General features: G+C 38.9%; 1 protein-coding gene across 3 annotated transcripts in view; it reads right to left on the bottom strand.

The window, feature by feature from the left end:
* The window catches only part of LOC120457591 (DEAD-box helicase Dbp80), a 195,776-nt gene that overhangs the window by 72,029 nt on the left and 98,377 nt on the right, over positions 1-25,370 (bottom strand). For all 3 annotated transcript variants that reach the window (XR_005617035.1, XM_039645101.2, XM_039645102.1), the window contains exon 7: positions 5,399-5,500. Coding sequence is in view for 2 of the 3 variants with exons in the window: in XM_039645101.2 (XP_039501035.1) it covers positions 5,399-5,500 (102 nt within the window). In the remaining variant the exon portion in view is untranslated. The remainder of the gene's footprint in view (positions 1-5,398; positions 5,501-25,370) is intronic.

The raw sequence follows: 25,370 nt of genomic DNA, 5'->3' as shown, positions 1-25,370 counted from the left end.
CCATGTAAGAATAGGTTATCATAACAAAATTTACAAGGGAATGATCGACACAGGTTCATCCATCAATATCATAAGGGAAAATTTTGAAAATTTAGAAGAAAAAGAAGAAGATCTAACAGTGTATACCATTAATGGGGCAATAAAATTAAAGAAAATCATAATAATGAAACCCACTTCAGTATGTCCGTCTGTTCAGAAATTCTATATCCACAAATTTTCCGACAATTATGATTTCCTGTTAGGTCGAAAGTATCTAGAGGATACGAAAGCTAAGATAGATTATGATAACGAGACGGTAACTTTAGGTTCAAGAACCTTTAAGTTTGTGTATGGAGAAAAGAAGGGCGAGACCGCATCTAAATGCCTCGACCCACATCAAAAGGATGATTCTGCTCCAGTGGAGGAAATCAATCCAAAGATGCAAAAGGTTAAGACCGCACCTAAATGTCTTAAACCAAAGCATCAGCAGAAGAAGGAGACCGCATTACCAAAATGCCTCACTTCAAAAGTTGTTAGTGACACAGTGGACAATGATGTAACACATCTCGATCCCATGTCCGTTGACAACGATATAGTCAACTTCGCGATCAACAATGAGTTACGCGAATGTAACGAGTACAGACTCGAACACCTAAATGTAGAGGAAATCGAATGTTTAAAGAAAGTTCTATACGAATATAGAGACATTCAGTACAAGGAAGGCGAAAATTTGACCTTCACCAGTACTATTAAACATGTCATCCAGACTCAGCATGAGGATCCAGTATACCGTAAACCCTATAAGTACCCCCAAAGTGTTGACCAAGAAGTCAACAAACAAATCAAAGAAATGATAGAACAAGGGATCATTCGCAAATCGAAGTCCCCTTATTGTTCTCCTATTTGGGTGGTCCCCAAGAAGGCAGACGCCTCTGGGAAACAAAAATTTAGGTTGGTAGTTGATTACAGGAATCTAAACGAGATAACTGTTAATGACAAATTCCCCATTCCTCGAATGGATGAGATATTGGATAAATTGGGTAGATGCTAATATTTTACCACCATTGATCTAGCTAAGGGTTTTCACCAAATCCAGATGGACGAAAATTCTATTGCAAAAACAGCTTTTTCAACTAAGCATGGGCATTACGAATATACACGTATGCCTTTTGGCCTAAAGAATGCTCCAGCTACTTTTCAGAGATGTATGAACAATCTTTTGGAAGATTTGATCTACAAAGATTGTTTAGTCTATTTGGACGATATTATTGTTTACTCCACTTCATTGGAGGAACATATTTTATCCCTAAAGAAAGTCTTTAAGAAACTGAGAGACGCCAACTTGAAGTTGAAGCTAGACAAATGTGAATTCATGAAAAAAGAAACTGAATTCCTGGGACATATTGTCACAACAAATGACATTAAACGAAACCCAAACAAAACCAATGCAATCACAAATTTTCCGTTACCTAAGACACCTAAACAGATAAAATCATTTTTGGGATTATTTGGGTTCTATCGAAAGTTAATTTCTAACTTTGCCAAGATAGTTAAACCCATGACCCATAAATTAAAGAAAGGTGCTGTAATAGATATTAAATGTAAAGACTAAATCGAATCATTTGAAAGACTAAAGGTTTTGATAACTTCAGATCCGATATTAATCTACCCCGATTTTTCGAAAACCTTTTCTCTAACAACCGACGCGAGTAATGTAGCTATTGGTGCAGTGCTCTCACAGAACCATAAGCCCGTTTGTTATGCCAGCAGAACGCTGAACGAACACGAAATCAACTATGCTACCATTGAAAAAGAATTGTTAGCTATAGTTTGGCCGACAAAATATTTCAGGTCATACTTATTCGGCAGGCCATTTGAAATAATGAGTGATCACAAGCCATTGGTATGGCTGAATAATAATATCAAAGAGCCGAACATGAAATTACAAAGGTGGAAAATCAAACTTAATGAATTCGATTATAAAATAAAATATCTTCCAGGCAAAGAAAACTATGTTGCGGATGCTCTTTCCCGCACAAAGATAGAAGAAGTCATGGTTGGCGAAGTCGCAAACAGCGTAGACGCAACTATACATAGTGCTAATGAAGATAATTTAAATTATATATCCATAACGGAGAGACCAATCAATTTCTTCTCTAGACAAATAGAGATAGAAAAAGGCGACAGTGACACAATAAGTGTAAGCCACTACTTTCATAAACTAAAGATTAAAATAATCTATAAAGAAATGACACTTGAACTCGCCAAAACCCTCATTAAGGAATATGTGTGCACCAAGAAAAGCGCAATTTACTTCCCTTATGATGAGGATTTTCTGATCTTCCAGAGGGCATTTACCGAAATCATAAGCCCTAACAATTTCACAAAACTATTGAGATGTAACACGAAGCTAATTGATATACTAACTTATGCGGAATTTAAGGATTTAATCCTAAAAAGACATAAGGAAGTTTTACATCCAGGCATAGAAAAAACAATTAATTGGTTTAAAGAAAAATACTATTACCCAGATAGTCAAAAGCTAATTCAAAATTTTATCAACGAATGCGAAATCTGTAATCTGGCAAAAACAGAACATAGAGACACTAAATTGACATTTGAAACAACACCAGAAATATTTAACAAAATAGATTTTTATTCAAAATTTGCCTCACTAGTTGAAGTAAAAAGTAGAGATTGGCTAGAAGCGAAAAGAGCCATTACTAAAATATTCAATGATATGGGAAAGCCACAAGAAATTAAAGCAGACAAAGATTCAGCTTTTATGTGCATAGCTTTGCAAAATTGGTTAAGATCCGAAGGCGTACAAATTTCTGTAACAACCAGCAAAAATGGTGTATCCGATATAGAAAGATTTCACAAGACCGTTAATGAAAAGCTAAGAATCATCGGTAGTGAACAAAATATCGAAGATAGGTTTACAAGGTTCGAAACAATCTTATACGTCTATAATCATAAAACTAAACATAATAGTACAAAACGATCTCCGGCAGACATTTTTCTATATGCAGGCAGCCCAGACTTTAACGTACAACAAAACAAAATTGATAAGATCGAATATCTTAATAAGAATAAGCATGATTTTGAAGTTGATATAAAATACAGACAGGCTCCACTCGTAAAGAGTAAAATCACCAATCCATTTAAAAAGTCAGGAAGAATTGAACAAGTAGACAGTAAACATTTTGAGGAAACAAACCGCGGCAGGAAAATCGTTCATTATAAATCAAAATTCAAGAAACAAAAAAAGATTAATAAGAGCAAGTACGATAATTCCAGACCAGCCAGAGAAGCGCAAAGTACGCAATATATTTCTAATAATGCTTAGTTGCATATTAACACTATGGTCAAAAGCAGCAACATCGAAGTAAACCCAATAAGTGCGAAAAATGGATACCTTATATTCCAAACCGGAACGATGGAAATTCCAACCAGCTACGAATACCACTATTTGAGTATAAACATAACAAAGACAATGCTTATGTTCGAAAATTTAGTAACTGAAGCAAACGACTATCCCAATGTACCTCAGATACAATATTTAGTCGATAAACTAAAACGGGAAATAAATGGATTAAGAATTATTAACAGAAGCAAAAGAGGACTCTTGAACGTAGTAGGGAAGGCATATAAATACTTATTTGGTACATTAGATGAAGACGACAGGGAGGAGTTAGAGGAAAAAATTAATAACATGTCAGAAGACTCCGTTAAAACCCTTGATCTAAACATGGTTATCGACATAATCAACAGACATAATTAATAAGCTCAAGGTGGAAAAAGAACAGAACTAACAAATTGCGATACTGATATTCGACCTACAGCAGTTTACAGAATACATAGAAGACATCGAGTTAGGTATGCAATTAACCAGATTAGGAATCTTTAACCCAAAATTACTAAAACATGATTATTTGAAACACGTAAATTCGGAGAAAATGCTAAAGATAAAAACATCAACTTGGCTCAAGACAGACACAAACGAAATTTTGATTATATCCCACGTTCCTAGCGAGGTCACTAAAGTTCCGATATTTCAAATAGTTCCGTACCCAGATGAACATAACTATATTCTAACCGAGCAAATATTCGATAAGTTTTATGTATTCAATAACCAAGTATTTCATAAAGATACAGATAAATTAATATTCGACAAATGTATTGTTGGACTTATTAAACAAGAGCAAACTCAATGCAAATACATTAAAACCCAAAGAAATTTCCAAATAAATTATATAGAACCAAATATACTTTTAACATGGAATATTCCTGAAACAGTTGTCAACCAAGATTGTACAAACAACAAAATATTAATATCAGGAAACAACATCATTAAAATTAAAAATTGTACCATGCAAATAGATGAATTCCTAATTTCTAATAATGTAGCAGATTTTACACAAACGATTTATATCACCAACAATGTTACACGTTTAGAACCAATAAATCACTTAGAAACAAAAGAAATGATAAAATTGCATGTAAAACACTACAACTTTTTCCAAATTATATGCATTACAACTTTTGTCATCATGATAATTAGTTTGACTCTGTATTTAGCATATAAGTTTAAAAATATACCTAAGAAAATTATTGTCAAATACTGTAAACAAAAAGAAAAACATCCGCACCTTGAAACTAATGTCAAGAAAAATATTCAACCAGAAAACAATGTTATGATATATTCAAATTTAACGACCTGAGGACAGGCCAAATTCAATGATTGGGGGAGTGACATATCCATAAGTCCCTAAGACTTAAGCACATGCCTACACACTAATACACATACAACATGTACACCCAAACACACCCACACACCCTACACAACTCTGGATGTTCCCAACAGATACCAGATACCTGATAAGTCACCCACTGGTAGACTAAACATCCGTTGTCTAATTTAAACAATCTATGCTTAAGCCCTCGCATCATCGTTGCGTTCCCACGTTCAAAGCTCGGACTCGCAATCCCGAAAAACAGAAGTATTAGATTTCAATAAACAAAATTATAAGAATCTAAGAGCACTTGTATCCAAGAGCAAATGCACTCCAAAGCTTTCTCTCTTCATTTGATCAGAACCCTTAAGTCTAAAGTCCATATTAGAAAAGCTCGAAACCGAGGCTTGAACGTCAATCAAATCAGAGTAATTATCAGAGTTCAGTTTGAGACCTAATTATAATCGGTCGGTGTTCTTCTCAACTAAAAATATTGTAATCATTCAGTAAATTAAAATTATAATTTTTTTACATATGAGTATTGCGATTATTTAATTATATATATAAATAGTAACGAATTTAGTCTGACAACTTTCATCAGCATTTGGGTAAATTTAATTAAATTCCACAAAAATCATCGAGAAATTTCGAATTTGAAAATTTTTTTTAAAACATATAACTACCTTATTATTGTGGGATCTGCAACAATTAGCCGAGCAAAGTCCATAACCTCTTTATCATAAGTAGCAGAGAAAAACAGCATTTGGCATTGTGTATTCAGCATTCTGAAAAAAATGAAAATTACATTTTTAAATTTATACTTTTTAAAATTGTGAATACTATTTTTTAACCATATGTATGTACCTTATAGGAATGCTTAGGGATATAATCAATTTATACTACGTCACTTTTTTACATTAATGTGGTATTTAAAGAAAAACAAGAGAAAACGCTAGTTACATTTTTAAATTTAAAGTTTTTAAAATTGTGAATACTTATTTATTACCATATGTATGTACCTTATAGGAATGCTTAGGGATTTAATCAATTTATAATACGTTACTTTTTTACAATAATGTGGTATTTAAAAAAAAACAAGAGAAAACGCTAGTTACATTTTTAAATTTAAATTTTTTAAAATTGGGAATACTAATTTTTTACCATATGTATTTACCTTAAAGGAATGATTAAGGATTTAATCAATTAATGCTACAATACTATTTTATATTAATGTGGTATTAAACTTAAACAAAAACAAGAGAAAATGCTAAATTCGAGTTTCCCGATTATCAGATACCCATTACTCAGGTAGTGGAAGTGCGAACGACATATTTTAACTTTCTCTGGTATATCGATAGATCTTGGGAAAAGCAATTGTTTATGGGGCAGACAACCAATATGCCACCTTTGGGATTATAATTAATAAAAACGCACGAATAGGTTATATTAATATATGCTCTGCCCAAATCTATATACTCCGGTAAAACTGCTCAATACTGAACTTTCAGACTGTGTTTCTATCCAACTTAACTTCCAAACTTCTGAAACGACGACGAGCCCGGCAATAGAAATCACCTAGGGATTCGAATCCTGTAGTATAAAAGAGGTGACCGTTCGCAAGTAGAATGCAATTTTCATTGAACATTAGCTCGCACCGCAAATCTTCCGGCAATTTCCCAAAATCGCTTTACTATTAAGGTAAATGGGTCATCATTAGAATGATTAGCTGGGTCCTTGACCCAATTATTTTGAAAAACAGACCATCGCCAATTAAAAGGTCAATTTATTGTGTTGAAATAAAATAAGGATCAGCGAGCGACATGTTTTGTGGTATCCTCTATGATGAACCATTTATATTGAAATGGAGCGGATAATCCGTGATAAGGTAGTCAAAACAGCGAATGAAACACGATAGCTTGCATCCCGTAATTTCACAAGAATATCGACTGCCTTATCAGAGATCATTAAAGATGCTCCAATCCCAGAAAATAGAAGAAATCTTCTATGATTCAAATGCTGTTGACTAGCTAAGCGAGAAGTTATGAGGTTTAGCTGAGAAGCTGAATCTAAAATTGATCGGCAAGGCATAAATGCTCCAATTCTATCTTTTACGTAGCTAATAGCAGTTTGTGGCAACATACAGCTGCGAAAAAAAATAGCAGAACTTGCCCAGTAAAACTTTGAATAAGTCTCCTACCTACAATTTAGGGCTTAAAAGGAGCTGAAATACCTTTTTAGAAAGGTTAAACCATTTACTTTTTAGGAAATAAAAAATAACTACAATTGTTTTATTTATTCTTATCTTAAATGAGGATCTTTGTTAAAAACGACAAAATTAGGCGAAAAATGAAGTAGCAGCACTTCATGAAATTTTCAATTTTAAACTTGATAGTAAAAAAATCACTAATAACAAATGTTTGCGTGCTAAAACTACACCCATCCCACTAATTTAATATTTGGTTGGGTATCCCTTATTACCAGTAACAGGATCGCAACGTTTTGGCATGGAATCAACCAGGTCCTGGCACCGTTTTAAGGATATTTTGCTCCAGGACTCCTTAATTATACCCAAAGTTATTCGTTGTTAGTTGGCTTTGAAGCTACAACTGCTTTTCTCATATCTGACCAAGAATTTTGGATGGCATTACGGCCTGGGGACTGTGCAGGCCAATCCAAAACAGGATCAGATTTATTTTGGAACGAATCCTTGGCTTTCCTGCTGGTGTACTTGGGGTCATTGTCTTGTATTGGGAAAAGGGTAGCATCATCGTCACCAAAATATCCACAAACACATGTTGATCCATGATGGTTTTTATCCATGGTATATGTTGGTATTGCCCCAACTACATAGTACGAGAAACAAGCCCATACCATTATACAGGATCCTTCGTGTTCAATTGCTTCTACTGTGTCGTTTGGCTTATATTCGGTTTTCCTAGGGCGCCTTACATTCGATCAAGATCCATTGCCACCAAAAAAAACCACCTTGCTCTCATCTGACAATAAAAAGTTCGTCCATCTTTCGCATGGCCAATTGAAATGTTCCTTGACAAACTTAACTGTTGCGGATATGTTGAGATCCTTTTTCAGTTCGGTAGGAGCTTTAAATAGATCCTTCTTGCTCTCGGGCACTAGCCTTTTGATGAGATGGGTGCCCAATGATTACATTTCCTATAATTTTGTTTTAGCATCGAAGGATTGGACCTATATTTCTGTGTGATTTTCCTTCAGAAATTGGTTTTTTTGGCCATGTCACGTTTATCTGAAGTGCAATGTTACCTCGTCCCATTTAAATAATTTTTTTTTTAAGGTATGCTTAAAAAATGTTGGAAATAGGAATATAAATGTCAAGTTTTATAACCATGTGCTTTTCTCCAAAACAAACCGCCGACAAGTATTGAATATTTGAAAAAATCGATAGTGCTGCTATTTTTGTTTTCGCCTCATTTTAGACCTTGCTGTCCAAAAAAAATTATAAATAATAAAGGTATGGACAATTCAAATTTTTTTTTTCATTTTTTGATGGGAAAAATATCTAGCATTATGCGAAAAATCTGTATTTCGTACCTTCGGTACCGCAACCTTAATTTATTTGATCGAGAATAAAATACGTAGTGGTGCTGCTTTTATTTTTTTCGCAACTGTATAATCGATCGGCACAATATTTTGGTGGAGGTCTGGTGGAGGTCTTGATAACGGATGATCAGATGATAAATGAGAACATGATACTAATGTTGATGAAGTAGATGTAAACTGCTGAGAGCTCAAGTTTGCGACGCATGATGGAGATGAAATTGAGGTGGATGGTGCGGATAGGTGATGATACATGTGCAATATTGTGAGGTGCTTCATGCGACAATATCTGCTGTGAATCAAATGCGCCTTGCGCAAACAGTTATGGCAGATGTGCAACTTATTTGCTTCTCTTTATCGAAGATTAGGACTCTAATTTAAAAATCAAAAACACTTTTGCAAATAATGATCCCTCGCATCGCAAAATAAACATATCGGTTGATTTACCAAGGCTTGATCCAAGTTTTCCATCATACTGCATTTTTTCTTCAAAAAAGACTTCATAGTATCCCAGGTAGACAGCACAGTGATTGATAAATTCTCTTTCCATTAATCCCGCGTCCTTGACACAGTCCATTCCAAATTTTTTTCGTACTTTTCAGGGTTCGAATGGCCCGCAGATGCGAATTCACGCAATCACTGAGCTCTCAAAGACCCTTTGATGATCCCTTTTCGACACCTTTTAAACAAAATAGTGGCTTCTTAGATCGAAAAGAAAAATCCGCATTGCTACCAATTTCGATAGATGTTAAATTGGCAGCGGTTGAGGCCAGCAAATGCGACTTGCGATGAGCAGCTAATTCTCGGTTTAGTTTCGCAACAATGAAAACTGTCGAAAATTGATCATCGGATTGGTAACTCAAGATCTCCATAAGATCCACTTTTTCCAACGATGTCTGCACCGAATCGCCAAGTTTAGGGAATTGATTCCATTCCAGTAAATTAGCTTCATAAAACTGATTAACCGCCGAATCAGCGTTTAAATAAAATTTCATCGAGTTTACTTGTCGTAAAACAGATTGGCCTTTGGCTTGGTAAAAATCCCCTATTAATGTAATAAAAAAAACAAGAGAGAACGCTATAGTCGAGTTCCCCGACTTTCTGATACCCGTTACTTAGCTAGTGGATGTGCGAAGAAGAAATTTCAACACTGATAGTTTTTTTCGGTTTGTGGGCATTAGAGTGGGCGTGGCAAAAAGTTTTTTGGCAAATTGATAGAAATTTACAAGACTAATACAAAAATTAAAGAATATCAAAACATTTTTCAAAAGTGTGGGCGTGGCAGCTTTGGGCGGTTTGTGGGCGTTAGAGTGGGCGTGGCAAAAAGTTTTTTGGCAAATCGATAAAAATTTACAAGGCAACATGAATCGACAAACTTGCGCTGCTTCTATGTCTCTGAAGTCTGAATGCTTAATCTCAACTTTCTAGCTTTTGTAGTTCCTGATATCTCAGCGTTCATACGGACGGACAGACGGACGGATAGACGGACATGGCAGATCGACTCGGCTATTGATCCTGATCAAGAATATATATACTTTATATGGTCGGAAACGCTTCCTTCTGCCTGTTACATACTTTTAAACGAATCTAGTATACCCTTTTACTCTACGAGTAACGGGTATAATAAAATAAAATTCTCGGTCTAGTTTCGCAACAATGAAAACTGTCGAAAATTGATCATCGGATTGGTAACTCAAGATCTCCATAAGATCCACTTTTTCCAACGATGTCTGCACCGAATCGACAAGTTTGGGGAATTGATTCCATTCCAGTAAATTAGCTTCATAAAACTGATTAACCGCCGAATCAGCGTTTAAATAAAATTTCATCGAGTTTACTTGTCGTAAAACAGATTGGCCTTTGGCTCGGTAAAAATCCCCTATTAATGTAATAAAAAAAATAAAATAAAATTGAAATGTGCAGACGTGTTATTATCGAACTCCGCACAAATCGGTTGTTTTGAGTGAAGTGAACGACTAATCATATAAACTAAATAAATAATCCGAAAGCGAAAGAGACGCTCTATGAGATGTAAGATGGCTAAAATAAATATAGGAATTATTTATATTTAAAGATACGCTAACACCATCAGAAACAACTCCAAAAGATTTTTTTTCGAAAGCAGCAAGCTCCGCTCCATTGCCTATACCCACTACTGAAGCCATGATGAAAGACGCATATCGACGTAATGCTTCTTTCGGAAACTCATCTCTCACGCAAGTACAATTTTCAAATGAGAGACTACCACTTCTATGGTACAAATCATCCCGACGGAAGAGCACACGGTGGGACCGCCATACTCATAAGGAACCGTATAAAGCACCACTTTTACAAAGAGTTTGCTGAAAATCATATTCAGGCCATACATACAGCTGGAGGACAACACTCACCTCACACTAGCGGCCTTCCCCGTTTCACAGTATTGGAAGATCAACTCCTGGATTTCTTCCAAGCCTTAGGGCCTTACACACACTAAACATGCTCACTTGGGATCGCGACTTGTGAATCCAAAAGGAAAACAGCTTTATAAGATTAAAATAAAAGCCACTAATAAACTTGACCATGTTTCTCCCGGGAGTCCTACATACTGGCCATCAGACCTCAATAAGCTGCCTGACCTGATCGACTTCGCAGTTACGAAAAATATTTCCCGCAGCTTGGTCAAAGCTGAATGTCTGCCAGATCTGTCATCTGATCACTTGCCTGTACTAATTCACCTCCGCCGGTACGCAGAAAACGTGAAGCCACCATACAGACTGAATTCTCACAAAACAAATTGGCTCAGGTATAAAAAATATATAAGTTCACACATTGAGCTAAACCCAAAACTCAAACCTGAATCTGATATAGACAATTGCGCGAGTACATTGCAATCCATTCTTACTGCAGCAGCTCTTACTGCAACACCAAAATCACAAACATTACAATTAACTCGAATAAGACCAACGTACAAATCGAGCACTCGTCCACGTAAAACGACGCCTACGCAGAGAATGGCAATCTACCAGATCCCCAACAGCAAAACAAAAGCTAAAAGTAGCCACAAGGAAACTGGCCAACGCCCTGAAACAACAGGAGAAAGACGACCAGTGCCGATATATAGAGCAACTCACACCAACAGGTACAAAATATAAGTCACTGTGGAAAGCCCACTCAACTCTCCGCCCACCGACTGAAACCGATATGGAATTTCGCAGGCGGCTGGGCCCTTAGTGATGCAGACAGAGCCACCACATTTGCCTCACACCTACCAAATGTATTCACGCCAAACCAGGCTACTAACACATTCGCGCTAACGTCCTTACCCGTCCTCACCCAATTGTGTTTCGTCCAAAAGAAGTCATTAAAATAAACAAAGACAATCTCAGCCCGAAAAAACCCCTGGCTGCGACCTTATAACACCGGAAATGATCATCGAGCTGCCACACTCTGCAGTTCGCTACATAACCCAGCTCTTTAATGCCATCACCAAACATGGTTACTTTCCACAACAATGGAAGAGATCGATTATCATGATTCCAAAGCCTAGTAAGGACCACACAGTCCCTTCATCTTACAGACAAATAAGTCTACTCTCATGTATTTCGAAACTACCCGAAAAATGCCTGCTGATCCGACTTATTCTACATCTGAGAACCCACAACATATTCCCAGCCCATTAGTTTGAATTTCGGGAAAGCCACGGAACCATTGAACAGGTGAATAAGCCAACAGCTTATACTGTCTCATCAACTCTGGTTCTCCGCTAAGTCTAGATCACAAGGCCTTACTCTACAATTCTGTACTGAAACCTATCTGGACTGTGAGCCATAATCACAGTTATGGGGCAATGCCAGCAACAGCAATATTGACATCATACAGCGAGCACAATCAAAGATTCTGAGAACCATCATTGGGGCACCGTGGTACGTTCAGAACGAAAATATTCAAAGTGACTTAAATATCCCACCTGATGTATGCTTTTTTTTATTCGTTTATTTGGCTGATTTGAATAATTCTGCTTATTACTATAATTCTGCTTATTGAATAATTCTGCTTATTACTATAACAGTAAAATAAATAAAAAAAATCAAAAACAGTTGGCAGGAGATCCAGATCAACACGCGGTATGGCCGTGAAGCACTGCTTCCCGGGGTCATTTTTAATCCGCTCACTCGTGTTCCCTCCTGGCTCTCTCAGCTCTCTTTAGCTCTGATGTTATTGCTATGGAAAGCTGTTGACCTCTTGCCATTCCACCTCCCCCTGCAGCATGAATGGGACTAGACTATCCGCACTCAGTCTGCTGCCAAGTACGGCTTCCAGGAATCTCCTCTCGCTAGCGAACTTCCCGCATGAAAAGATAACTTTGAGGTTTCGCACCATCCTCTTCTGCACCATGGACATTCCTCCGACTGCTCATGTCCGAAGCGCTTTAAATAGCTGCGAAAGCGCTGCGATCAGCGGGCCTTAGACCCGTTGCGCCACCTGAATAGCAATGTCTCCAGGGTGCGATGCATTGCTTCAGCCCTAATTATCCTTGTCGCGCTGGAGAAGAGGCCTCTGCCGTGGGTTTGGTTGAATACCGCCTTGTTATCCTGGGCGATTAGGTGAAGTTGCGGTATTCCAGCAATCACTAGGGCCTCGTTGGACACTGTTCGAAAGGCGCTTCAGATAAGTAGTGCCGACAGTCTGTGAGTAACTATCAGACCCTGAACGCTTTTGCCCACTCCGGGTCGGCGTACAGCATAGTCGCCCGGGTGTCGCTTGTTTGCAGACGTCTGCTCACCTGTTTTGGGCCTCCAGTGTCTAACATTATTGCGAATAGCGACCGGATGACTCCCGCAGTTTTCGCTCTAGCGTAGGCTAGGTGTTCCCGGAACGAGAGCCTGGTGTCAATTATGACTCCCAGGTAATTTATTGCGCGAGAAGAGACCACCGAGGTACTGCCGATTTCAACTGTGGCTGTATCTGCCACCTTCTTGGAGCTTACCAGGATAGCCTCCGGCTTTTCCGGGGCCAGTTTAAGCCCCATTGAGCTAAGCCACTGATCGATAGTTCTAATGTTGCTGGTGCACGTTTCCTTTGCCTGGCTTGGAGACTACCAGCAAACCACGTCGTCCGCGAAGCCTACGACCTCGCTCCTACCTACTAGTGGGAGGCGGAGTATTCTGTCATACATTACGTTCCACAATCGCGGGCCAAGAACCTATCCTTGTGGGACTCCACCGTTGACTTGATGCCTGAAGACTCCTTTCGACTAGAAGGTCGGACTAGGTCGGCAGACACCCCAAAGCCGATTAGTGCGTCTAGGTTCCAGTCCCATCGCGCTATGTTGAAGGCGTTCCTGATGTCTAGGGTGACCATATGTAATTCTCTTTGGTACCCCCTTTCCACCATATTGCAGTATTCCATATTGCTACTTTAAGCACTCTGTTGACGGCGTCCACCGTGGATCTCGCTTTCCTGAATTCGAGCTGGGACGGTGAGAGGTCACCCGCGCCTGAGATAGCCCTCTCCAGCCGAGCGTATACCAGTTTATCCAAGAGTTTGCAGTTTCCGTCAATGAGGCATATCGGCCGAAGGCTCCTCGGGTGGTTTCCCTGGTTTCGGGAGGTGCAGCAGTTTTTGGATCCTCCACTGGTTTGGGAAGACGCATTCGTTCAGGCACTTGATGAACGCCTCCGCAAAGATGGCTGGCTAAGGGAAGAGAGTTAGTCAAAGCGCCCTGTTGGAAATGCCGTCGGGGCCGAGGGCCTTGCCGTCCTTTAGCAGTTTCGCCAACTCCAGTATCTCTCCATGGGTCTATGTCAGCTGCATCGCATAGGTCCAGGAAGCATTTCCGCTTTCTCTCCCGTATGGCTATCTTGAGTGTTTTCCTGCATACTCTGTATTCAGCTTGGCGAATAACTCCGCACCATTGGAGCGGTGATAGCGACGTCTGGCTGGGAGACATTCCCGACGAGCCGCCTCTATTTCCTGGTTTCACCAGTATACTGGGGCCCTTTGTCGGCTATGGGCCCTGCTTGTTTGCATGCTGGCGTCACACGCGGTCTTAAGATGACTCATCAGTGCGTTCAGCGCCTTCTCCCCATCACAGAGGGTAGGAACTGCTCTTGTAATTTTTGCGTGTCTTGGGAGTCCGCTTTGTACTTCCTCCTGGGTCGTGGTTGGGCGTCCCAAATCGAAAATAATGGCTAGGTGGTCACTGCCAGTCTCTAGTGAAGGTGAGGTCCACCACCGAGACCATTCCTGCGCGCCTAAACGTGAACCTTTGTTTAAAAGCGCCAGGTCCAGAGAGGCGATCCTACCTATCAAGTTGGTGAGTGCACTGCCCCAGTTCCCTGGCCATGCCTTGAAATCGCCGGCTATAAGGACTTGGGATCGGTCTCAAGCGTCCGCTGCCAGTCTATCTACTGCCCGACTAAATTCGCGTATGGTCATGCTGAGAGCTAGGTACACGCTGTACACCCACCATCTGCCAACCTTTGCTCTACACAACCCGTTGTCCGCTAGCAAAAGGGTTATTTGTTTAGCTACGGAGCTACACCTCCAGATCGCTGCTTTCCTGGTGCGGTCGAAAGCCCATTCTGGGCTAACCGCCGCCGGTAGGACTTGCTAAGTAACGCAAGATCTGCCCTGCGTTCGCGCACCATCTGCACTAGCAGGTCTTTGGCTGCCGTGCAGTGATTCGGGTTTTACTTTAACCCGTCAAAGGGCACTTCCGGGTGCATTCGTTGAGGCACTTTGCGTCCAGCGTGACCCGCTTTTGAAACAGAACTGGCTTCTATCAACTGCACTTCTACAATGGCCTTCCTCCAGGCATTTAAAGCACTTTCGGCGAGGTTCCAGCTCCGTGGTCCGGTATTGCTTGCCTACCCTCAGCTTGCCACGCTTGACCGCGTTCGCTGTGACACTCCTCAGTTCGTCCTCTGTTGTTAATTTGTCCAGGTCGCGAATCAGGATGGCGATCTCCTAGCACCTACCCCATGTCCACCTTAAGCTTCTGCGTTAGATTTTAGGCAGAGGCGGGTAGCTCCAGGAGCAGCTAGCCTTTGACAGTCCTTTTAAACCTGGTTACGTTTTTCCGATGGCGATGAGTCTCTCATCCTTTCCTGTAGTGACCAGTGAGAGCACCTCGCTGTACGGTAGCCCAGCTGATGGGGTGAGTATCGCTGCAGCTGTTGTTGGAGCTCCTATAGTCTGGCGAAAGCGTTTTTCTTTGCCAGGTTTATAGCTCTAACGCCATTTTGATTGACCTTCGTCAGAGGGTCGTCCAGGATGGCTCCCCTCTCCTCGATTTCATTAGCGGAGTCTTGACCCGCTTTGCTGGTTGGACTCTTGTATGTGGAGAGGTCTCTTCTAGTGGACTCTTGGGAGTGATGTCGCTTGTCTTTGGGGGAGGGGTTTTTGCACCTTGGACCTTATGCTGAATACCATAAGTTCATCTTTCGCACTTGTATCATTGCTTGAGCAGGGGGAATGGTTGGTAGGGTCTTCAGAATCCACGCCCTAGCCTCAAAATTAGCCGAGGGTGGATTTCCACATGTGTTGCTGCCACCTGGAGTATTTATGTTATTCTCAGACATTTCATACCTTCTGCTAGATGTGCGGATTTATATGCATAGGCATCTTTGTAGGCATAAAAGCGGGATGGGTTTTTGTTTTTGTTCCTGCAGCCCGAATGTGTGTGAAGGCGCGCAGACCACTTGGCCTCCCATTTCAGGACAGGCGTTCCGTGGGTTTCGTCGGATGGGTGTGAAGTTGGGAAAGCTTCATTAGCCCGGATTATAGGTGTACCGCGTGAGCCGAGGGGATGGCTAATGGTCAGCTCCTTGACCCTGGACAACTTTTCCTACCCCGTGCAAGCCCTGGGTTTGACATTTACTCAGATTCCGATACCTCCTGTCAAGGATTTAGGGCAGCAGCCCTGAGATGTATGCTACGTCCTGCTCACGGCGATCGCATATACAGCGCCACTTATGTGTTGGGGAGGCTCAGCTTCATCTGATAGGTTCAGCTGGTGGGGCAGTGGGGGTGCCAGACCTTACGGATACTTGGGTGTTAACCAACACTGGGTACTGGCATCTTTAGCGTAGGCCACCACATTTGTCAGCGAAGAGTTAAATTCGGACAAATAGACAACAACACAGAGGAAAGTCATGATACTTTAACCAGCTCGGAAATGACAGCACACCACAGCGAAAAAATGCGGTTTAAATAATAATAAGACTGAGGTGCAGGAGCTTAAAAAAAAATTGGAAATAATAAAATGTAAAATGATCAAATCGTTTTTCAAAATGGCCGTTAGAGTGGCCGTCGCAACACCCAGAAACAAACTTTGGACTGTCTCTGGAACCTGCATGCTTAACCTTAAATTTACCTGGCTTTAATAGTTCCTGAGATATCATGTGATGTTTCTTTGGGCAAGTTCTTTTTCTCTGTATGTCGCCGAGTCTGTGAGAGATAAGACAGATGTCGTCTGCATAGTCCAACTCCTCAAGGTGTCTGGGACGAGCATACTTCGCTCAATAACTCGTCGACCACGATGTTGAAGAGTAGAGGTGATAGTGGGCATCCTTGCCGAATTCCGTTGTTCGTCTGGAAAGGTTCACTAATTTTCCCGTTATGCAGATTTGATGATAGCGATGAGATTAGCAGGTACTCCTTTCCTTGCAAGTGATCGCCATATTGCTGCTCTTTCAACTGAATCGAATGCCTTTTTGAAGTCGATGAACAGGAGGTAAAGCGGGGCTCTCCATTCCACAGCTTGCTCGGTAAATATGCGTAGCGTGCCTGTTTGTCTCGGATTGATGGCTCAATTTTTTCCTGAAGGCGTTCGTTCTGCAGTGTAGCTAGGATTTTATAGCTAGTATTGAGCAGTGTCGCATTGCTTGGGGAGCTTCACGATGATTCCCCTTTTCCAGGAGTCAGGCACATTCTCGCCTTCCCATATGCGTTTATGTCTGACCGCTCAACCACTACCAACCTTACCTTTTTCTCTAAACACAGCATGCCAGTCTTGAGGACTATTCTTAGGTTGATATAAGGCTGTACACCGAACACAGATTTTGCTAAAGCCCTTGACAAGGCTTACCATCCCGTTTTGCGGTCAAACTTTCTAAGCTTGGCATTCAGTTTTCCATATTTAATTATGCAGTAAATAAATATAAGGAGATCAGCGGAGCTGTTTTCAACCCGTATGAAGCCACTTCTGGACTTCTTTAAGCTAGTTATCTTGGCTCATTGCTCTTCAATATTATACCCTTTAATCGTGGCGTAGCAGAAGGAAGCGTTGCCGACCAAATAAAGTACTTTATTCTTATATTCTAGACCATTAATAGCAGAGTGGATCTGGCACTGTCCGTCTGTTTGGCCGTCCGTCTGTCTGTCTGTATGAACGTCGAAATCTCAGGAACTATAAAAGCTAAAATGTTGAGATTCAGCATGCAGATTCCAGAAACATAGACGCAGCGCAAGTTTGTCGATTCATGTTGCCACGCCCACTCTAACGACCACATATTTGTAAATTTGTAAATTTCTCTCGATTTGCTAAAAATCTTTTTGCCTTTGCCACGCCCACTCTAACAACCACAAACAGCCAAAAACTGTCAGTGTTGACTCTTCTTCGCACTTCCACTAGCTGAGTAACGGGTATCAGATAGTCGGGGAACTCGACTATAGCGTTCTCTCTTGTTTTTCATTTTGGATATTTTTTGCCGATTTCTACCGATATACCTAACAAAAGGTTTGGAACTTCTCGTTTTCATTAACACTATCTGAATAGCCGGGTTACAGATGGTTAAGGAACCGGACAGCATTCTCTCTTCTTAGAAATTAAAGTTCCTCCCGACTTCTGTTTTTTCGATCCTTGGCAGATGGCAAAAAAAAGGCTTGGTTAAAAGTTTCAAGTCGGGTTGCCCAATAGGGACGCTTTGAGTGCTCATTGTGGCCATGTTGTTAGAGTGACAGATGTCAAATGCAGTGTGTTGTATTCATTCCATCCTTCCAAACCACCATGGCATGTTACATCGAATTAGCAGCACATGCTGCAAATCATAAAATTGTTTTATAAAAATGGGTCTTCAGTTCGAGCAACATTCCGCGCACTTGGCCCGTTTTACGGTCGAGATGATCGACCCGCATTTTTGGATAATTTATCAACAAGCTAAATTGCCGTACTTGGAATCGAGAATATGGATCTGGAGAACATGTGGTTTCAACAGGAGGGCGCTACGTGCTACACAACACGCGCTACGATGCATGTTCAGCACGAGCAATTTCCGGTCATGGTCATCTCGCGCGGAGGCGACGTGAACTGGCCACCAAGATTGTGCGATTTCTTAAGTAGGGTTTTCGTAGGTCGCAGGGGTATGCCAACAAGCCGCAAACAACCGATGCCCTCAATTTCGACATACGCCACGCCATCGATCAAATACAGCCCGATTTGTGCACCATATTCATTGTCACTAATTAAAGCCGTGGAGGTCATTTGAATGATGTCACATTCCATACATAATGAGGTCGATGGACATTTCAATTAAAAAAATTTCGCAAATATCTCTCCAACATGTATTTTTTAAATTTCAAAGATCAAGCGCCACCAATGAAAAACCCTTAAGTATGAGGGGTAATAGGAAAACTATTGTGGAGACGAGGATACTGGTCAAGCTTTAACGTATCGTTGTTTTGGGCCATATTGGAACAAAAAGCACCTCCATAGGTAGAGGAATAGTATGTAATAGGCACGAGGTAGAGGGCGTTACCGCCCTACGTTAAGGCTTTTCAGATTGCTTACTTCTAAGAATTTTTGTTACCTGATTCGCAATTTATAGCACAGTGTTTTTAGTGTAACTGATTTGTCAACAATAATGGATTACACTTTTTTAAGGACAATAAATATTTATTTAATAAAAAATGGTTTTGGTTGTAACATTTGTACTGTCTAACAGAAAATAAAAATATTTTATAACCAAAAAAAATGGGTGGTATGAAAAGATCTACGAGTAACAGGTATAAAAAGCTTATTTCAAACCATAATAGTTACGAATCGAAATTGACCAAAACATTAGTCAAATGTGTTTCTTAGATCAAAATTGATTTCGGCCCTAAAATCGTCTTCTAGCACAAGCACGCACACATACATACAATCTCCTTTATTGTTTTTACTCATACAAGCAACACAATTCTATTTTTAGATTTTAACGCTCTTGATTTTAGGCGAGCGAAAAGAGAGCAATTTTGGTCGTCACCAAAAAAAGTGGCTGCATAGTGCAAAACCAATGTGTGGCCGTTACACATCTTGTTATTATAATGTCTTTGGTCTAACACTGTCAGGAAACAACCTCGGAGATACAGACGATAACTACAAAGCGATTTCAATATACATTCAAGATAAATAAATAAATTGAGGCTTACGTAAAGGCAGTGAAAGTCCGGTCCCAAGGCAGCATTAGCCGCCTTGTCTAATTCGACCTGGAACTACGCTAAACTCCCAAAGAAATATTTAATAGCGCCAATAAAACCACCCTCCAAATGGTCGAACATTTTACTAAATATAGAGAACGCAATAGATAATTTCTTCGCCTTTCGGATACTTGTTACTCTTTTGGGAGTACACCTAGGAAGAAATTTCAATATATTGTCGTAAATAGTAAAAAAAAAAAATTAATTAAAAATAATGTAATGGTGGGTGTGACAGCTTTTTCCAGCTTGTTGGCGTGCCATGTGGCACAAGTTTGTTTGCCCATGTGCCACGCCCACACTAACGCCCACATAACGCTCAAAACTGTTATGTCCACACTTTTAAAGAATGTTTTGATTTTTTTTCATTTTTGTATTAGTCTTGTAAATTTCTTTTGGTTTGCTACCAAACTTTTTGCCAACTGCCACGCTTACACTTCTGAATAATGTTTTGATATTTTTCCACTTTATTATTAGTCTTGTGAATTTCGATCGATTCACAGAAAAACTTTATGCCACGCCCACTTTAACGCCCACAAACCGCACAAAGCTGTCATGCTTTGTTTTGAAATTTATTTTGTTTACGTATTAGTCTTGTAAATTTCTGTCGATTTGCCAAAAAACTTTTTGCCACGCCCACTCTAACGCCCACAAACCGCCCAAAGCTGCCACGCCCACAGGAGCTTAGGACAGAGTTGTGAGCGCCTGACCACTTGAGCTGCATAGTGCAAGCTCAGCATTCCCAAGCTCCGCGATCGGCTTATGTATAAGTATTAGATCGTATTACTTGAGCGCTGGAATACTTGTGTAATTTTTGGGTACTTGAAAGTTATGTTTATTATGACAAAGTGTCACAATGTTTTGATGCTAAATTGTACCCATTAATTTAGTATATTTATAGGGTAGATATGATACACCTCCCTTTTAAAAGAAATGACGTAATACATGTAGTCATTTAGTTCTCAATATTAATATTTTTAAAAATAAAATAAAATTTTTTTTTTTAATGATATTGATTTGCCTTATTAATTATTAGCAATGTTTTGTCTCAAAGCATTTTTGTGTAATGACAGAATAATACAAAAATTGATGTTGAAATACGTTATTTTTTGTTTTATGTTTAACTTTCTTAGAAGGAAAAAGAATTTTTTTTTTTTTTTTGTGCTTTTTTTTGTGGTTGATCAGACCTTTTCTTAAGTGAAATGAAACGTTTCATTGATTATATATTTTTAGTCTATCCTTATGTACTTTTTGTTTCTTTTGCTTTGTATCTCTAATTACTATCTCTGTCTTCTATGGTTTCTACAGTATAAGGACCTAAATATACTGGATCTAACCCGTTTCGTTCCTTATACTGGATCTAACTTATGACCCGTTTCGTTCCTTAGTATAACTTTATCTCCTATTTTTAATTGAAAATCTGAAGTTTTCTTATCATAAAGTTGTTTTCTATAAGACTTCGCTCTTTTATATGCTACATTATACAGTGGTTCTATTCTATCTGTTTTATTAAAATTTGCGAAATGCCTTGGTAATCTTCAAAAGACTAGTTCATATGGACAATAATCATGCATGACTGATGGTGTTGTGTTGAAACAATATGTAAAATATTGTATCCAAACGTCCCAATCAGTTTTATCTGCAGAGATGTATGAACGAATGTATTCATTGAATGTTCTATGACTTCGTTCTATTGTCCCTAAAGTTTGGTGATGATATGCGGTAGATGTTAGGTTTTCTATCTTCATGTATTTGCACATATCTAAAATTACTTTATTTTTATACTCGGTACCCATGTCCGAAATGAACGTCTTCATTGGACCGTACTTTAGTATACAATTTTCGAATATAGCTCTTGCGACAGTATTTGCGCTTTTGTTTGCAACATCAATTCTTGCAATAACTTTATTACCTCGTTTTAGTAAACAAATAGATTCAGTTATTCGCAAGGTCACTACTTTTCGTACTTCATCATTTGTTATGACTTCGTGTACGTTGGGCCTAGATTCATTTTGGATACTTTGCCTAGGCAATAGTTCCTTATTTGTTACTGCACAGTTTTTATCTTGTCTACTTTGTTGCCTGGTAGTGACTTTCAGGACTTTATGTTGCTTGTCTTTGAGTTCTGTTATATTTATACGCGAGAGTGCGTCTGCTACAAAATTATCTTTCCCCTTTAAGTATTCTACAGTGAAGTCGTATTCTTCAAGCTCTAGCCGCATGCGAGTTAATTTAGAACTGGGATTAGTAATAGAAAATAGGTACGTTAAAGGTCTGTGGTCCGTTTTAATGGTGAAATGTTTGCCATAAATATATGGTCTAAAATGGGTAATTGTCAAATGAATGGCCGCTAGTTCTTGTTCCGTTGTACTCTTATTGCTTTCTCCTTTTGTAAATGAATCCTGGGAGCTGAATCCTGTTACGGTTCTGAGTTAGAACTGCTCCGCAAGCTTGTTTACTAGCATCCGTTATAATGCAAAATTCTTTGCGAAAATCAGGATATGGTAATAATGTGGGGTGCATAAGATTTTCTTTAAGGTATTCGAATGCGTTCTGGCATTCGCTAGACCATTGAAAAGGGACATTCTTTTTACATAATCTAGTTATGTGCCGTGAATAGTCGGCGAAGTTCCTTATAAATCGACGATAATAGTTGCAGAATGCTACAAATCGTCTTGCGCTATCCGCATCATGAGGGACAGGATAATTTTTGATGACGTCATACTTCTTGTCAACTGGCAATACTCCTTTGTCTGTGCATTTGTGACCTAGGAATGTCACTTCGTGCATGTAAAATGAACATTTTTCTGGATGCAACTTTAGGTTATATTTCCTACATACATTAAAAACGTCAGTTAAGTTTTTAATAATGTGTTTTTCTGAACATCCTATCACCATTAAGTCATCCATATAAAGGAATGCCTGAGAGGGTTCTAAACCCGAGAATGATATAGTCATCATCCTCTGAAATGAATTTGGTGCTATTTTAAGACCAAATGGTAATCGCGTGAAGCGATATGAGCCATTGCTCGTTGAAAACGATGTTATATTCCTTGAGTTTTCCTGAAGTTCTATTTGGTGGAAACCTGACATCAAGTCAAGGCATGAAAAGTATTTAGCTCGACCTAGTTGATTTAAAATGTCATCAATTCTAGGGAGTGGAAATTTGTCAGAAAGTAGTTTTTTATTTATTTGACGATAGCCATTTCTTCTCTAGTGAATTTGGTAATGATTTTTTCGGAACTAACAAGAGTGGACTGTTATACTCGGATACAGACGGTTCGACGATTTTGTCGCTAATTAATTTCCCTACTTGTTTTTGAATTTCTTCAACTGGCTATGCGGGCTTCTGTAGTTTTTTATATAAATGGGTTCATCATCTTTAAGTCTTAATGTTTTTTTATAAAAATTGTTTGTTGATATTGGTTCGGTTTCCAGTCCGAACACATCACTATACTGTGTGCATAATTCAGTTAATTGATTTTTAAATTGGTCTGGAAAATTTTTCTTTAGTTTTGAAAGTACTTGTTCGCTTCTATTTTCAGTGTTGGTATTATGAATGTCATAATCTTTTAAATTTTCATATTGGATTTTGTTTACTTTGACCAATTGGTCGAAATTAGTTGTATTTAGAAGTCGAATGTATAATGTTTGGATGCTGCTATTGTTTTTGCAACATTAATCCCATTGTGTATTTCCTGATTAGGAACAAATATTTAACCATTTACAGCATTAATGTCTATTTTCCGAATAACTTGTGATCTGGCTGGCAGAAGAACTGTATTGTTGCCAGCGCTATATGTTATTGGAACATATATTGGATAATTTAAATTTTGGGGTCTAATTATAAATCAGTCTTCACTTGGTTTGAAATCTAGTTGACAATTGAATTTCTTTATAAAATCAATGCCTATTATTCCATCACATGGTATTGAAAAATTTGGGTATACCAAATGAAATTCATGTGGAATAATATATTTTGTTGATTGGAGTTCTTTTGAGGTTGTTCCTCGAGACTTTATCACACCTTGGCCTATGCCTTCGATGTTTATTATTTTTTCCGTTTGAATTTTGAAGTTATCAGAATTTACTTTCAAAAGTGAGATATCTGCACCAGTATCAATGAAATATGTTAGTTTATTTTCAGTTGAATGATTACAGAAAGTTACGAATATATTAAGACTATAATTGATGGAATGAACTTTAACATTTATTGGTTGTTTATTTATTTTGCGTGATTCTCACATTACTATTATTATTATTATTACCCTGGTTGTAGTTTCCGCGGCCTCTCCCTTGGCCTCTTCTACCTCCACGGTTATTAAAGTTGTTATTGTTGTTGTTATTGCTGCCTCGGTTGTAATTGTTTTGGTAGTTATTTCTTCCACGGATATAGCCTCGGCATTCTCTATTATTATTATTTGCACCTCGTCGATAATAGAGTCCAGTGTTACTCTGACCTGTTATCTCTGTGCAACTGTTTACAAATTTGGAGATGGCATCATTCATGTTTGTGAATGTGCCTGCTTGCATGATAAGTTTTACCTTATCAACGGAGCAATTCTGTGTCATTGCTTTTACAGCTGTTGTATTTATTCGCTAAAGACTGGCTGAGACCTTCACTGATATAGGCACCTTCCACCTCTTGGGTGTATTGGCTAGCCGTTTTATTTCTCTGTTGTAGATTGAGAAGCTTGGCAGATATCACTTCTACCGATTCTCCTTTTACTGCACTTGACAGTTGTGTAATGATTGCAGCAATTGTCTGCTCAATACTTGTAAGGTGGCCTTTAAGTTTAGTTTTTATTAGGCTTATCGCAGTCGTTTCATGTGTGCTCTTTAAGCTGTCTAGTAGACCTAGAGCATCCAAAAAACTTTGTAGATTTTCTGGTTTACTATCAAACTCTGGTTTTAGAGATGTGGCTAGCCTGATAAAGTCTGTCACTGTCTGTGCCATTTCAGAAATTGTCATTGATTCGGATTTAAATTCAATTCGGTCGCTTCCTTCTAGTGTTTCAATGTCACTATCGGACTCAGCGCCGCCTGATTGTACAGATTCGTCTAGTTCTTTGAACTGGTCTGGGTTGAATTCAACCAATTGACTTAGACTTTCTGGTACATCTATCAGAATATGCCTTCTTTTTCTGATATTATTTAATCTTGTGTTTAGGGATTTTATAACCCTCAAACATTTGTTATTATGTTCAGATGTGAGTCTATTTGCATATTTATTTACTAATGTAACTGTATTATTGTATTCTCCTACTACTATCTCTATATGATTTTTCAAAGTTTCAGATTTTATTACTGCATCTCTATTGATGCATTTATAAGACATATCAAACCTGTAGCGAAATTCGTCTATTTGTATCGCTATTTCGCTCCATTCCATTCTTGTCGTAAAAAAAGTTTTTATGAAGCTTTATTCTAATCTATTTTTTTTAAATCTGGTCTAAACGATTAGCCCAATTCATATAACGTTTTTTGATGATTTTTTTATGCTTAACATAAATTGTAAGCAGAAATTGCAGAATTAGCACTATTGTAATGATCAGCAATAAGATCCACAACGCATTTATATCGTCTGTGTGATCTATAATTTTTACGTTATTAACAACGTTGGCAGTATTGTCTTTTGCCTCA

This window comes from Drosophila santomea, unplaced genomic scaffold (assembly GCF_016746245.2).
Source record: "Drosophila santomea strain STO CAGO 1482 unplaced genomic scaffold, Prin_Dsan_1.1 Segkk5_quiver_pilon_scaf, whole genome shotgun sequence".
Lineage (NCBI taxonomy): Eukaryota > Metazoa > Arthropoda > Insecta > Diptera > Drosophilidae > Drosophila > Drosophila santomea.
This window is presented reverse-complemented; position numbering and strand designations above follow the sequence as displayed.